The sequence below is a fragment of the Nyctereutes procyonoides genome, unplaced genomic scaffold (genome assembly GCF_905146905.1).
Source record: "Nyctereutes procyonoides isolate TBG_1078 unplaced genomic scaffold, NYPRO_anot_genome, whole genome shotgun sequence".
Taxonomy (NCBI): Eukaryota; Metazoa; Chordata; class Mammalia; order Carnivora; family Canidae; genus Nyctereutes; species Nyctereutes procyonoides.
The window spans coordinates 21,207,319-21,222,402 of record NW_026575140.1 but is presented as its reverse complement, the minus strand read 5'-3'; the positions used below and the strand labels follow the sequence as shown (position 1 = coordinate 21,222,402).

General features: G+C 46.2%; 1 protein-coding gene and 1 pseudogene across 1 annotated transcript in view; one reads left to right on the top strand and one right to left on the bottom strand.

Moving 5' to 3' along the window:
* USP10 (ubiquitin specific peptidase 10) overlaps window positions 1-14,439 on the bottom strand; it is a 73,615-nt gene extending 59,176 nt beyond the window's left edge. The window contains exon 1 of the mRNA XM_055304868.1: window positions 14,326-14,439. Coding sequence (XP_055160843.1) covers window positions 14,326-14,346 — 21 coding nt within the window. The 5' untranslated portion in view covers window positions 14,347-14,439. The remainder of the gene's footprint in view (window positions 1-14,325) is intronic.
* On the top strand, window positions 1,094-2,176 carry LOC129496687 (actin, cytoplasmic 2-like; annotated as a pseudogene).
* Window positions 14,440-15,084: the final 645 nt, after the last annotated feature.

Here is a 15,084-nt window from a genome sequence, read left to right as displayed (position 1 = left end):
GAAGCAAGATGCTGTGCTGACAATGGAGGTGCTGGAGAAGACCAGACCTCAAGAAAGACTTCTTGGGCCACCAGGTCACCCCCAGGGTCCTTATGCTTACTTCAAAAACACCCACCAGGGCTCTAGTTAGACAACCATGTGTATGGTGTTCACTCCACCAGGCAGGGCCCTCTCTGGGCACAGCGCCCATGGAGGGCCCAGAAGGCTACAGGCTTCCTTCCATCAATAGCTGACTCTCAGAGGAAAGACAGGGAGGGCATCTACAGAATCAAAGTTCACAGGGGCCCCAAAGCTCACCTGCGCACATTACACACAGGGCATTCCTTTCCTTTTTCATAGGAAAGTGAAGGACTAATTAACAAAACTAATTCAGATCTATGTTGCAGCCAAAAGAATCAATATCAAAGAGATAAAATGACAATGTATTTTACTTTCTGTCTACCTTAGAAAGAAAGCCTATTTGTTCAACATATGCTATGGGATAAGAGGCCAACTCTTTCCAAACTCAGCTGTGGTAATTCTGTGTCCAAGACTAGTCACTGCTAGGATATTGCTACAGTGTCATTGTGTATGAAGTTCAAGTTATAGTCAGCTAAGCTTTCAGCCATAACTATACAGAATGCTTCTTGATCCAAACAAAACAACACCTTTCTCTTATCTCTTTCTCACTGAACACTAGTCAAGTTAAATTTTAAAATTTAAAATTTGTGCTCCTGGCACTTAACCCATAATGTACAGTTGCTGCACAGGAAAACCAAGTGTTCAATAAGAAGGTCGAACCAAGAGTAATTACTTCAGGGATGTCTGGGTGGCTCAGTCGGTTGAGTATCTGTCTTGATTTTGGCCCAGGTCATGATCTTGGGGTCCTGCAATCAAGTCCTGCTTTGGGCTCCAACATCTGTGTGTAGTCTGCTTGAGATTCTCTCTCCCTTGCTCTCTGCCCCTTCCTCAGCCAGTCTGTCTCTAAAATATGTGAATAAATAAAATCTTTTTTTTAAAAAAGTAATTATTGGGACGCCTGGGTGGCTCAGTGGTCGAGCGTCTGCCTCTGGCTCGGGACATGGTCCTGAGCCCCACATTAGGCTTCCCTCAAAGAGCTCCCCACCCAGGCCGTCTTCCCCTCCATTGTGGGGCGCCCCCAGCACTAGGGCATGATGGTCGGCATGGGCCAGAAGGACTCCTACGTGGGCGATGAGGCCCAGAGCAAGAGGGGCATCCTAACCCTGAGTATCCCATCAAGCACGGCATCGTCACCAACTGGGACGACATGGAGAAGATCTGGCACCACACCTTCTACAACAAGCTGCGCATGGCCCCCGAGGAGCATCCGGTGCTGCTGACGGAGGCCACCCTGAACCCCCAGAGCAACTATGAGATGATCCAGATCATGTTCAAGACTTTCAACACCCCAGCCATGTACGTGGCCATCCAGGCTGTGCTGTCCCTGTATGCCTCTGGCCACACCACTGGCATCGTGATGGACTCCAGTGACAGGGTCACCCACACAGTGCCCATCTATGAGGGGTATGCCCTCCCCCATGCCATCTTGCATCTGGATCTGGCTGGCCGGGACCTGACCGACTACCTCATGAAGATCTTCATGGAGTGTGGCCACAGTTTCACCACCACTGCCAAGCGGAAATCATGCGTGACATCAAGGAGAAGCTGTATTATGTGGCCCTGGACTTCGAGCAGGAGATGGCCACCGCAGCCTCCAGCTCCTCCCTGGAGAAGAGCTATGAGCTGCCCGACAGGAAGGTCATCACTATTGGCAACGAGCAGTTCGGCTGCCCAGAGGCTCTCTTCCAGCCTTCCTTCCTGGACATGGAATCCTGTGGCATCCATGAAACTACCTTCAACTCATCATGAAGTGTGACAAAGACATCCGCAAGGACCTCTATGCCAACACAGTGCTGTCTGGTGGGACCACCATGTACCCCGGCATCACTGACAGGATGCAGATCACTGTCTGATCAAGATCAAGATCATTGCACCCCCTGAGCACAAGTACTCTGTGTGGATTGGGGGCTCCATCCTGGCCTCACTGTCCACCTTCCAGCAGACGTGGATCAGCAAGCAGGAATACGATGAGTCCAGCCCCGCCATCGTCCACCACAAATGCTTCTAGGCAGACTGTTACTTTAGTTGTGTTACACCCTTTCTTGACAAAACCTAACTTGCGCAGAAACCAAGATGAGATTGGCATGGCTTTGGGTTTTTTTTGTTTTTTTTTTTTTTTAATTTTTGTTTTTGGATTTATTTTTATTTGTTTTGTTTTGTTTTGGCACTTGACTCAGGATTTCAAAACTGGAATGGTGAAGGTGACAGCAGTGGGTTGGAGCGAGCATCCCCAAAGTTCTACAATGTGGCGAGGACACTGATTGTACATTGTTCCTTTTTTTTTTTTTTTTAATAGGCCTTCCAAATATCTGAGATGTTTTGTTACAGGAAGTCCTTTGCCTTCCCAAAAGCCACCCCATTTCTCCCTGCAGAGAATGGCCTGTCCTCACCCGAGTCCACACAGGGGAGGGTGATAGAATTCCTTTTGTGTAAATTATGTAGTCCAATTTTTTTTTTTAATCTTCGCCTTAATAGTTGTTCTTTTTGTTTTATTTTGAATGGTCTGCCATCATGGCCCCCGTTTTTTGTCCCCCCAATTTATGAAGGCTTTTGGTCTCCCTGGGAGTGGGGCTGAGGTATGGAGGCATCCAGGGCTTACCAGTAAGCCAGTTCAATAAAGTGCACACCTTAAAGGAAGAAAAAAAAAAAGGAGCCTGCTTCTCCTTCTGCCTATGTCTCTGCCTCTCTCTCTGGGTCTCTCATGAATAAACAAAATCTTTTTTAAAAATAAATTAAATAAAAAAATAAATAAATTAAATACATACATGCATACGTACATAAATATTTGAGCATGTTTGTGAAAACTGGGGGCAAGGATTTCCTAAACTGACAAACCTATGACCAGCAACAAAAAAGGGCAAGAATTTTAAAAAACAAATTGATTTAATACTGTACCTCATTTCTCTGACTACAATCAGGCTTCAGGATGAATGAGAAAGCTCATCCCAGGGGCGCCTGGGTGGCTCAGTGAGTTAAGCGTCTGCCTCCAGCTGAGGTCATGATCCCACGGTTCTGGCAACAAGCTCCCAGTCAGGCTCCCTGTTCAACGGGGAGTCTGTTTCTCCCTCTCTCTCTGCCCCTCCACCCACTTTTGTGCACACTCTCTATATACATAAATAAATAAAATCTGTTTTTAAAAAAAGGAAAAAAAAGTTTCATCCCAGCTCTCTGGGACATCAGATAGTCATGTCAGATTCGAATGAGCCATGCTGAAGTCTGGGCCGCTGTCTGGCCACACTGTGCACCACTAGGTCCTACCTGCAACACAAGAGTAGAGTGGCCACACACAGGGCATCTCTATGGCTCTGGGGAATGTATCTGTACTTAGATATTTTTTGTAATTGTGTTTTATAATGTACAAACCCCAATACAGGCACCGGCATACAGCAAGAGCTGGACAAATGCTGCTGAAATGGAATTAATCAGAAATCTCAGTCTGAAAACCCAATGTGACAGACCTTCTAAAGGGCAAAATTTTCAGGCTTCTCATGCTGGTTCTTTTCCCGCAACTCATTCCACTCAGTGCTAAAATTAAGTAATAGCGCCTCTCACAGCAGGGTACATACATGTATCTTTGTTATTGTTCACATCTAACCTAGACAAGTTAAAAATTTGTATCCAAAATATGATTTAGTTAATCCTCATCATGGTTAAAGTGCTCAACAGGTTAAGTGAAACAAGCTGGAAATAAAGCCATGTGGTGGCTCTGAAACCTGAGGGTAGCTGCTGTATCCAGGGAGAACTGCCTAAAACCCAGATCTGGGGGCCTACCCACAAGAAGCCCTATACCCAGGAGGTCTTGATGGCCACCAAGGTGCAAGATGATTCCCACACGACAAAACTATGATCAAGGGTCACAACCTAAGAAAATACTGTAAAATAAAATGATTCCAAATTTCTAACATCTGTGATAAAAAGGACCAAAGAGAAGCTTTTCAAATTATCAACCTCAGAAGTCACCTCGGGTTGTGGGACACCATGGGTGACATGTCTTTCTTCTATTTTATTTCCTAGGATTTAACAAAGGAACAAATACTTGTTCTTATAGGTGCCTGCTTCCCCCCCCCCCAAAAAAATAATAATAAAGGGACTAGTGTCCCCAAATGGCCTTTTCTTTTTTTTTTTTTTTAATTTTTATTTATTTTATGATAGTCACACACACACAGAGAGAGAGAGAGAGGCAGAGACACAGGCAGAGGGAGAAGCAGGCTCCAGGCACCGGGAGCCCGACGTGGGATTCGATCCGGGGTCTCCAGAATCGCGCCCTGGGCCAAAGGCAGGCGCCAAACCGCTGCGCCACCCAGGGATCCCAAAGATCCCCAAATGGCCTTTTCTAACAAATCTATCCAAATATCACTAAGGACAGTCAAGAGCTACTTGCCTTGCATTAATCCACCTCAGATGTCCCCAAAAGAATGCCCTACTTTTTTCCCCTCAAAGTTTTGGGGTTTAAGATGCCTGGGGTGCTGAAGTGAACAAAGAATACATTCCCAGATCTGGAGAACAGCCAAAAGAGTGAGTTATATAGTCCTTTGACAGCCCATGAAGTACCTCAACTAGCCCCCTGGAAACCAGCTCCACCAAGCAATGCTAACACAACCTGGTACTACCACTTTTTAAAACCTGTGGTTTTATTACAAAAAAACTGTGGGCTCCCAAAGACCTCCAGCTGCTTACAAGATTAAAGGCAGTCTTCACCTTGGACTCTCTCAAGGCCCTTCACCTCTCCTGACTCCTGCCCCACCACTTCACCCTACACATCACTCCTGCCACAAACCTCTCCTGGGTCCCCAAATGTGCCTCAGATTTTGAGACTTCTTCCTCTGCACGCTCACTCTCCCATAGGCCTTTGTCCTCGTGCTTCTCTGCCCAAATGTCACCCTTTAAGAAGAGACATCTTCCCAGCTTCCCCTGACACTCAGTTACATTCTCCTGTTCAATCCATCTTACATCTAAACATCTCTTGAATCATGCACTCTCTCCACTGCACCCTCTACCCTAAACCAAAATCCAGAAACCCTCCTACGTGATCTTCCAATGGCCACTGTGACCCCATTATAACAAATGTATTCTGCACAGGGCGGTCAAAGAGTGAGCACACACTGCAACGTGATTATATGGTCCATGCTTACGTACTGCATGATTCCCTCCTTCCACGTTTTTCTCAAGATAAAGACATTATCACCTAAGAAAGCCTACCAGTCTGGACAGACCCAGGTGTGCCTCTCCTCTCCAGCACTAAGCTCTGCATATATAGGCTTTCTTGGAGTTCTCTTAAGTGCTCTGAACTCCCTGTAGCCACAGGGCCAGTGCACAGGCCGTCTGCACTGTCTCACACTGTCCATCTCTGCTAAGGCACCACTTCCAGGGAAATACTTTCTTGACTTCCCCAGGCCATGCCAACACACCGTGTCCCCTTCCTTTGGGATGTGCTTCTCAGCTTGGAATGACACATGCATTACTGTGATTATCTGATCAGCAACTCTCCCTCACCAGACAGTAAGCTCCCTGGTAGGAGGGACAATGCCTGTTTTTGCTTGTCACCCCGTCCTCTGTGCCTGGTACACAGAAGCCACTCAATAACTATTTGCTGAATGAATGAAAGTTCTTGACAATGTTCTTCACACTTGTTACAGGAACTACCCCCCTAAATCAGGATTCACCAATTAGCCTGTCTCTCCCCTCTACTACTCTGTGAACTTTTTCTAAAGCACAGCAACTCCCTTCAGCTCTATATTCCTAATGCCCAGGCACCAAAAATTTTTGTTTGAACAATCACAAAAGATACAAAGACCTTTATATGTGGTTCTGAATAAAAGTGTCTGATAGCCTACAAATTAATTCCAAATGAAACAGAGTGCTACCCTTGGAAGACCTGATTCTGCATTTTATTAGAGTCAGAAGTGGTTGAATGTGGTTGTCTCTGGGGAGAGGGACCTGAGGTGGGCAATGGGAGTGTTTTACTTTCTGCCATTGTAGTCCTTTGATTAAAACAAAGGGAAAGAGAAGAAAACCTGATTTTAGTAGAAGATAGGGGAAAACCCAAGTTAACCACCAATTCCCCCACTATTCACTCATCCTCTCAATTTACTATATATAAAAACTAGATGGCATGGCTGCTGTAACTGAGGGTTTGAATTCTTCAAAATAACTTTTTTCTTTTAAAGTGTTTGGAGCATCTGGGTGGCTGAGTAGGTTAAGCGTCTGCCTTTGGCTCAGGTCATGATCCCAGAGTCCTGCCCACATCAGACTCCCTATGCAGCAGGGAGCCTGCTTCTCCCTCTCCCTCTGTTGTTCCCCCTGTTTGTGCTCTCTGCCAAACAAATAATCTTTTTTTTTTAAGTGGGCATTTTATTACTCAGAAATTTCTAGGGCACTTCCACAGTTCTCAGTATATTTTAACCTTCAAAATATGTTTCATTAATCTCAGTATGCTTGAAGAGATACCTTCAATAATTTTAAAACAAGATTTGCTCCAAAGGTTCAGCTCAGTGACCTGAGTGAGCTGATTAAACAGATCATACAATGGAACAACAACAAAAACACACAGCAGAAAAAAGCATGAAAGACATGTATCAAACTGAGCATTAAGGGCCAGAAAGAATATGACTTCTACTTTTTATTTTAAATACTTCTGGGTTGTTCATATGTTTTAGAAAGAGCACATCTGTAGTTTGTGTCTATTTTTTTTTTTTTAAGATTTTATTTGGGACACCTGGGTGGCTCAGTGATTGAGCGTCTGTCTTCAGCTCAGGGCACGATCTCAGAGTCCCAGGACTGAGTCCCACATCAGGCTTCCTGCATGAAGCCTGCGTCTCCCTCTGCCTATGTCTGTGCCTCTCTCTCTGTCTCCCATAAATAAATAAATAAATAAATAAATAAATAAATAAATAAATAAATAAATAAATAAATAAATAAATAAATAAATAAATAAATAAATAAATAAATAGAATCCTTTTTAAAAAAGATTATTTATTCATGAGAGAAATAGAGGCAGAGAGAGAAGCAGGCTCCCTGCAGAGAGCCCGATGCAGGACTCAACCGGAGTCAAAGGCAGATGCTCAACCACTGAGCCACCCAGATGCCCCCTATAGTTTGTGCTTATTTTTATTTATTTATTTGAGAGATAGAGGAAGAGTGCATGAATGAAGATTAAGGCAGAGTGACAGGGAGAGGCAGACTCCATACTGAGTGCAGAGACCAACAAGCAGCTCAAACCCAGGACCCTGGGATCATGACCTGAGCCAAAATCAAGCCATCAGATGCTTACCTGACTTCACCATCCAAACACCCCTGTAGTTTGTGTTTAAAAAAAATCAACAAGGACGTGCCACACACACAATTTAGTAATGAGTAACATATTTTTAACTCTTAGTAAGATTACGATCTTTAAATGTTTCAATGGGGGGTGGGGGGGGGCACACGTCTGGGTGGCTCAGTCTTTTGACCATCAGCTCTTGACTTCAACTCAGGTCATGATTTCAGGGTCCTGGGATCAAACCTGGCATTGGGCTCCATGCTAAGCATGAAGTCTGTTTCTTCCACTACCACTCGCCCTACTCATGTGCATACATCCTCTTTCTCTCAAATTAATAAAGAACATCTTTAAACATTTCAATTTTTATTTCATGCATTCACTCATTCCGTAAACTTTCATTGAGGAAGTGTTACGGCAAAGTCACCATGTGAAGCACTATGCCTTTACCAGTCTCTTGTAGAAAAGCAGTTTGGCAAAGCAGAAAAAAACAAAGCATCCTGCCTGCAAGCCCCTGATCACACACTTAACAGCCATGGGACTTCAAGTCACAAGCTGCCAGGGTCTCACTTCACTCATTCGTAAAATGGTGATGACAGTAACACTGCATAGTAGCCATAAGGATCAAACAAGCTACGGCACTTTATAAACCATGAAGCTTATGCACTGCACAACATTTCTCAAATGTTGTCTATTGCAATATTTAATGTTTTATTATGTTCTTCCTTGTCCAACTATGGGATCTACTTAGCCTAATTTCAGGTCTCAAATAAGTATACCCATCTTGGCAGCCATCTAAAGTGGAATTACTACTTAAACTATCAAGAGACATACTTTACAACACTGGGCAAGATTCTCAAAAAACTCCAGAATAGGGATGCCCGGGTGGCTCAGTCAGTTAAGCAACTGCCTTTGGCTCAGGTCATGAACCGTCCTGGGATCAAACCCCGTGTAGCTCCCTGCTCAGCAGGGAGTTTGCTTCTCCCTGCCCCTGCTCTTGTGCTCTCCCACACATACTCGCTCTGGCTCTCTCCCTCTGAAATAAATAAAACCTTTTTTTTTAAAGATTTTATTTATTTATTCATGAGAGACATGGAGACAGAGAGAGAGAGAGGCAGAGACAGGCAGAGGGAGAAGCAGGCTCCATGCAGGGAGCCCGACATGGGACTCAATCCTGGCGGGATCACACCCCGGGCTGAAGGGGGCGCTAAACCGCTAAGCCACCGGGGCTGCCCTGAAATAAATAAAATCTTAAAAAAAAAAAACTCTAGAATTAATTTTTACTGTCAAATACTCTTCTATTTCCTTTAAAGCTTCAACATGTCCTATCAAAAGGAAAAAAAAAAATAAGACTTTCAGAAAGAACAAGGAGAGTACTTTAATGACATAAAAGTCTCTCCAGAGAAGCACTGCTTCACTCCTCCAGTTATAAAATGTCTCAAATAAGAAAACCCCCAAAAAAAAAAAACACTAGAAATCCTAACAGTTATTAGAATACCAAATAAATTAACAGGTTATATGGTCCTAACCAAATTTAAATGAATATAATAAAACTTAAAATGGGGATCCCTGGGTGGCGCAGCGGTTTAGCGCCTGCCTTTGGCCCAGGGAGTGATCCTGGAGACCCAGGATCGAATCCCACATCGGGCTCCCGGTGCATGCAGCCTGCTTCTCCCTCTGCCTATGTCTCTGCCTCTCTCTCTCTCTCTCTGTGACTATCATAAAATAAAAATTAAAATTAAAAAAAATTTAAAAAAATAAAAACTTAAAATGCACTCCTTATATCCAGGGCAAAAGACGTCATCATATTTATGTGAGAACAAGTAAACAATGTAGACTGTAACCCATCAAACCAAAAAGTAAATCAAAATTTTCTACACAGAGTCATCTTAAATGCTCTTGAGCAGTTTCATTTCACAAGGTCTATGGCCTGCAAATGTAACTTATAAAGATACCTAGCTTTATTTGACACATTTTACAAACCAGTATTTTTGACATGTACTCAGATTAATGCAAAACAACTGTTTTTGTGGATAGTGAGGAGAACTAAATAGAGAAAATGGTCTGGAAAGCTGTCACTACCAATTCTAGCACAACTAGCAGGTTTCATCTCGAAAGGACAGCTCCAGGAGGTGCACCATTCAAGGCATTTCACCCTTCCCACCCCAATCAGCAATTTGTCTGCACACAGCAGAGAGAGAGACGAAAAATTTTTCTTTTTTAAAGATTCTGAAAGACAGAGACAGAGACACAGCATGAGTGGGAGAGGGAGAGAGAGAATTTCCAGCAGACTCCATGCGGAAAGAGGAAATGCAGGACACGCTCTCATGACCCTGAGATCATGACCTGAACTGAAATCAAAAGTCAGATGTCTAACCAACTGCACCAACCACCCCAAAAAACTTTTTCTCAAAAAACAGGGACAAATGCGGAAACAAAATCTGCTACCATCATAGATGATAAGAAAGAAAGAGGGAGGAAACTGCGTGATGGGCACTGAGGAGGGCACTTGATGTTATACTATATGTTGGCAAATCAAACTTAAATAAAAACAAATGTAAAAATAAATAAAGGAAGGAAGGAAGCAAGGAACCAAAAAAAAAAAAAAAAGATGGAGGGAGGGGGAAAAGGCAACTAGATGTAAAAACCAAATACCAAATGTATAAGAGTGGGGTTACCCGGCCTTTCTACTAGGACATACTTTTACCTGTAGCACACCAGTTAAGAGACTCTTGAATCAGACAGGGTTGGTTTAGGTAATGTCCCTCAGGCCGATCCAAAAAAAACATAAATTAAGAATCTGAAGAATGACAACCAATAAAACTGCAAACAACCAAAAGTGAGGGGCCAATGGATCACAAGAGTAGTCAGCATGACGGTGGACACTTGGTGGCAGGCACTGGGTTAACACTATATGCACACTACCATCTAACAATTTTCCAGTAAGACAGAAAAGGAAACTCTGAGAAAATATGCTCTAATCCTCTCTGCACTACATTACTCTCCCCCAGCCTTAACCCATACCTCTATCTTCTCTGCACCTCACCTACTCTATTCCCAGGAGAGGACAACAGGAGAACTGTATGTCAAGACAGAGGGCAGAATGGAGTAACTGGCCAACAGCTGATTTCTAAGGTCTTCTGCTAGAATGGGGTCACGACCGAGGAGCTTCCAAATAGAAAAATCACCAGCTCATGAAAAGTCTACATTTTGAAGATACACATTCAGGTTTATGATAGGCTCTACAATGTCTGATCCTGGAAACAAATACTATGAACATACCCCACGGGCTACCGTTATGTTGCCTACACTAGTTCTTAATCCAGCCTGTAGTGACAGAAATGGTCACATAAAAACCTCTGGGGGAGATCACTTCAATAAACAGGCAAACTGCAATCCAAGCACATGTAAGTCTTTGGAAATGAACATCTACACTGCTGAAGTAGCATGAAAGTGACAAATGACAGTAATCCAATGGCCCAAGGCCAATAAATTCCATTGCAAACAGATTTATCTGTTTTGTGCCACTGTGATTCTTGCATGGGAGGCAGTAAATAGAAATGTAACAGTCTAATTACAAATCCAAAAGCAAGCTCTTCCTACAATTTCTCATACTGTAGTATATTATCAGTAAGAAGTGTCCTCAGCTACCACCTTTAATAATCCACTTGAAAAACCAGATCCACTAAGAGCAAATACTCACACGTTTGAAATCAGTAAAAACACAAAAATGAACAAAAATGATCTTTGATGTAACTAATAATTCAAGTAGAGATGATACCATCTTTCACATTTACCTGAATATTACACTGTGAACATGGCACAAAGTAAATGTGCCACTAGGTTTGTCCTTAAATAATAACTAAAGCTTGTCTTCCTTTCCTCCTTTCAGTTTTCGTACATGAACACTATTGAAATCACACAGGTTCCAAATAAAAGTGCACTGGAATGGATGTCCTAACTTTTGCTCTGGAGATGAATTTGGAGTGAGGCAGGTCCGCTCAGCATTCACTGTCATTTCAGTAAACAGTGGTCCCAACAAGATGGGATCAAGAGCATGAGCAGGGCCCTAGATACACCTCATCTGCACTACCCTCTATAAACACTGTGGTGACCATCAACTCAAAACTTTAAATGGCATATCTAGTCTTAGGACATGTTTCGAATTTTGCTGTCACTATGCAGAGGAAAATCAAGATCTCCAAATATCCTGCATTTTCAAATAATCTTATTTACTTCAGCTGCTTACTATGTGAGACTCCGATAAAAATGTATCTTTTGAGAATTACTAATATAGCTGTCAGTTATAAACAGATATTCAACGACACAGTAACACTTTGCCATATGCTGTAAATTGGATCCAAGAAATTCCATAGTATAAAATGTAGGAGCCCCACTACTGCGAGGTAATGAAGACTGAAGTGAGCCGGCTTCAGAGGACCAGGACAGGAGCAGCCACGTGAGAGCCAAATGGCGGGTAGGAGGCGCTGTTGAGGAAATTTCACTATACAAACAACTTCAATGACCACAAAAATCTCTTCTGGTTTAAGGAAGAACCGTTCAGTTCAAACTAATTATCCCAAATCATTTCATCAGACAACGTATATTCATAAATGAGAGATGTACTTACTTCAATTGTCAAAGTTCATCCTTTGTTAAAATGTTGAAAGCTATCAGCATTAGAAATGTTTCCAAGTTCTGCACTGGTTCACTTCAATCCAGGGAACAGAGTTCAATCAATAATATGGAAACTGAATATACTCTATATAAATTCTCAAAATTATAACCGTAACAAATCAATTTTAATATAAAATCCTTACTGTTAATTTGTGGTTGTTACTCCCAATTGTAAACAAGTATACCTGTAACACTGTGCTTTAGCAGGTGGTAAGTGATCACTATTTGTTGAATTAATGAATGAATGGCTACTTATGCTGCAGGACCCTTAGGACAGAAGGTAACTGAATGACGCAAATTTCTTAAAATGCTCAGCCTGACTGAAAGAGGACACAATCATGAAAGCCTGTCACAGGATTTCATTACTTGTTTTCATTACTATTCTTTTAAAAACAAACTTATGAGAAATCAAACTAATCCTCTGCCACGTTCTCCATGCTAAAACTTAAAAGCAGTTAAATCATTCTTAAAAAACAAACCCAACAAAAGAATAAACTCAAAGAGTTGCTAACATTTATGTTTGGCTGACTTCTGCCACGAATTTCTAAAGACTTGTGTAGGCAATATCGTAGTATAAAACGTTAAGTACCAGGACAATGAACAAAAACGAAATTACAAATAAATTTACGTATTATCGGTGCTAATTATCAATCAATTGGCATTGTTACGGGTGCTTATAACAACGCGCTGAATTGCGAGCGGCGGCGGGGCGCCTGGCGGGCTCAGGCAGTGGAGCCTGCAACTCTAGATCCCAGGGTTGTGAGTTCGAGCCCCACGGTGGGTGAAGACGCTACTTACAAAAATAAAATCTTGGGGGGGGAAAAAAAAAAGAAAGAAACAATGGACTGAATGAGTTATCCCTAAACATGCTTTCTTCGTTTCCCAAAGTCACTATGAATATATTACACGTTAGTCCACAATGAATCTTGTAGCCGTTCTCACTAATTTTAACAAACTATTCACGTTAATACTTAAACGGCAAATACTAAGTCTCTTAAGAAGAGAAACTCGATTATACATGTGTAGAGATCATTCAAACACGAAGCCCCTTTCTGCGTGTGCAAAGAACCATACTAAACACTCACAAAAGTAGATGCACGAGAGCGAACAGAAAGTTAAAGGGGGAAACTTCTACTGCGGAATGCAGTATCAATCTCTCACAAAATTCCAGCCTCCTGTAGAATCTCATTTAAAGAAAAGAAAAAAGAAAAAAAAAAAACGGTTTTCGCGTTTTACCATTTCCCGACACATGAATTACATACAACAGCTATTAAAAGCGACTTCGTTTCCAAAAGAGCGAGGAAAACCAACAGCTTACGGAGGGTTAGTATGTATCCGCCACCAGGTTTCCCAGGAGCTACTTTGTTTCACTTTGCCATGTTTAGCACGAAAGCACTCGGGGAGAGCAAGAAGTGCAGTCATTTCCAGGGATTAGCGGTCAAAAAAAAAAAAAAACAAAAACAGGGGTGTAGTGCAAACTAGAAAGATAATAACCGCCGGAGTAATTGTACCGGGGGGGGTGGGGGGGGCGGGGGGGGGTGGGGGCTCAGGTCCGCACGGACAGCGCTCCCCCCCACGGCGTTATTAGAATCGGCCCCTAAACTTTAGCTGCGGCTGTGACTCGGCGCCTCGGTGTCAGCCGGGCTGAAATGGATTCGTGCAAAACATGTCACTCCGATGCGAGTCAAAGTACGGTCCCCGGGACTCGATTTCCAGGTCTCTCTGCAACAGTGACCTCAGGCTGCTGTTCGGCGAGCGGGGCGCACACGCCAGGGCCGCCAGGCAGCCCCCCGCGGCCCGAGCGGCCGAGGAAGCAGCCCCCGGGGCCGCGGGGCGGGGGCGGGGGCCGGGGCGGGGGCCGGGGCGGGGGCAGCCCACGCCTCGGGGTCCCGCCGCGCGCCCGCACGGCCCTGCCCCCCCGCTCCCGCCCCCCCCCGCCGCCGCCGCCGCCTCCCTGGGGGCGCCCGGGGACCCCTCCGCGCCCCGGCTCCCGCGCGGTCCCCCGGGGGTTAACCCCTTGGCGCCCCCCGCGGGCGGCCCGGCGCCCACCCCCGCCGCTCCCCCCGGCCCGGGCGCCCGGGGCTCCGCGCGGGGCGGCGGCGGCGGCGGCGGCGGCGGCGGCGGCGGGCGGCCGGGGCCTAGTCCGGGGCAGCGTGTCCCGGCGCCCTCCCCCACTCCCACACGCTCGCTCCGGGCAGGGCGCGCCCGCCCGCCCCCGCGCCGCCCGCCGACGCCCGGGGCTGCTCCGGCCCGGGCCGCGGGCCGCCGGCTACCTGCGGGTTGCGGAGGGCCATGGCGGCCCGTTTCAATGAGCCTCGGCGCTCGTCCGACTCCTCACGCTGCTTCCCCCGCCGCCGCCATCTTCTCGCCCGCACATACACACTCGCATCGGCCGCCGCGCCTGCGCACTGGCCGCGCGCCGCGGGGCGCGGGGAGGCCGGGCGCGCCGGGCGCGTGCTGCGCATGCGCGGCCGACAGGTGGGCGTGCGCGGCGGGAGCCGGCCTGGAGGACCGAGTCCGCGCCCCGCGGCGGGCGGGGCGGGGCGGGGCGGGGCGCTGGGGGCCTCGGGCCCGGGACCCCGGGAGGCGGAGGGGCTGGGACGGCGCTGATAACCGCGCAGCGCCCGGCCGGCCCGGGGTTCTCACCTGCCGGGAGGCCACCCGGGTGCTGGGCGAGACGCGAGACGCGAGACGCGGGACCGTCCGGAGCCTGGAGGCGCGACCTGAGCTCGCCCGGGGCCGGGGCCGGGGCCGGGGCCGGGGCCGGGGCCGGGGCCGGGGCCGGAGCCGCAGGGTCTCTCTGCACCCGGGTCTCCCTCCCAGGAGAGCGCCGAAGGCCACCGGGGCGCCCTCCCCTGGGGGTGCCGAACACCCTTCCGTCCATTCATTCCTTTAGTCACTCCTCATTCCACAAACATTGCGCGCCCACTCTGCGCCACGCCTATCGCCAGGCGGTGCAGAAAATTCCAATAAAACACGCGTCGAGCGCTCGCGCTCGGCGTGGGGGGCCTGGCAAATAGCAAGCACTCAGG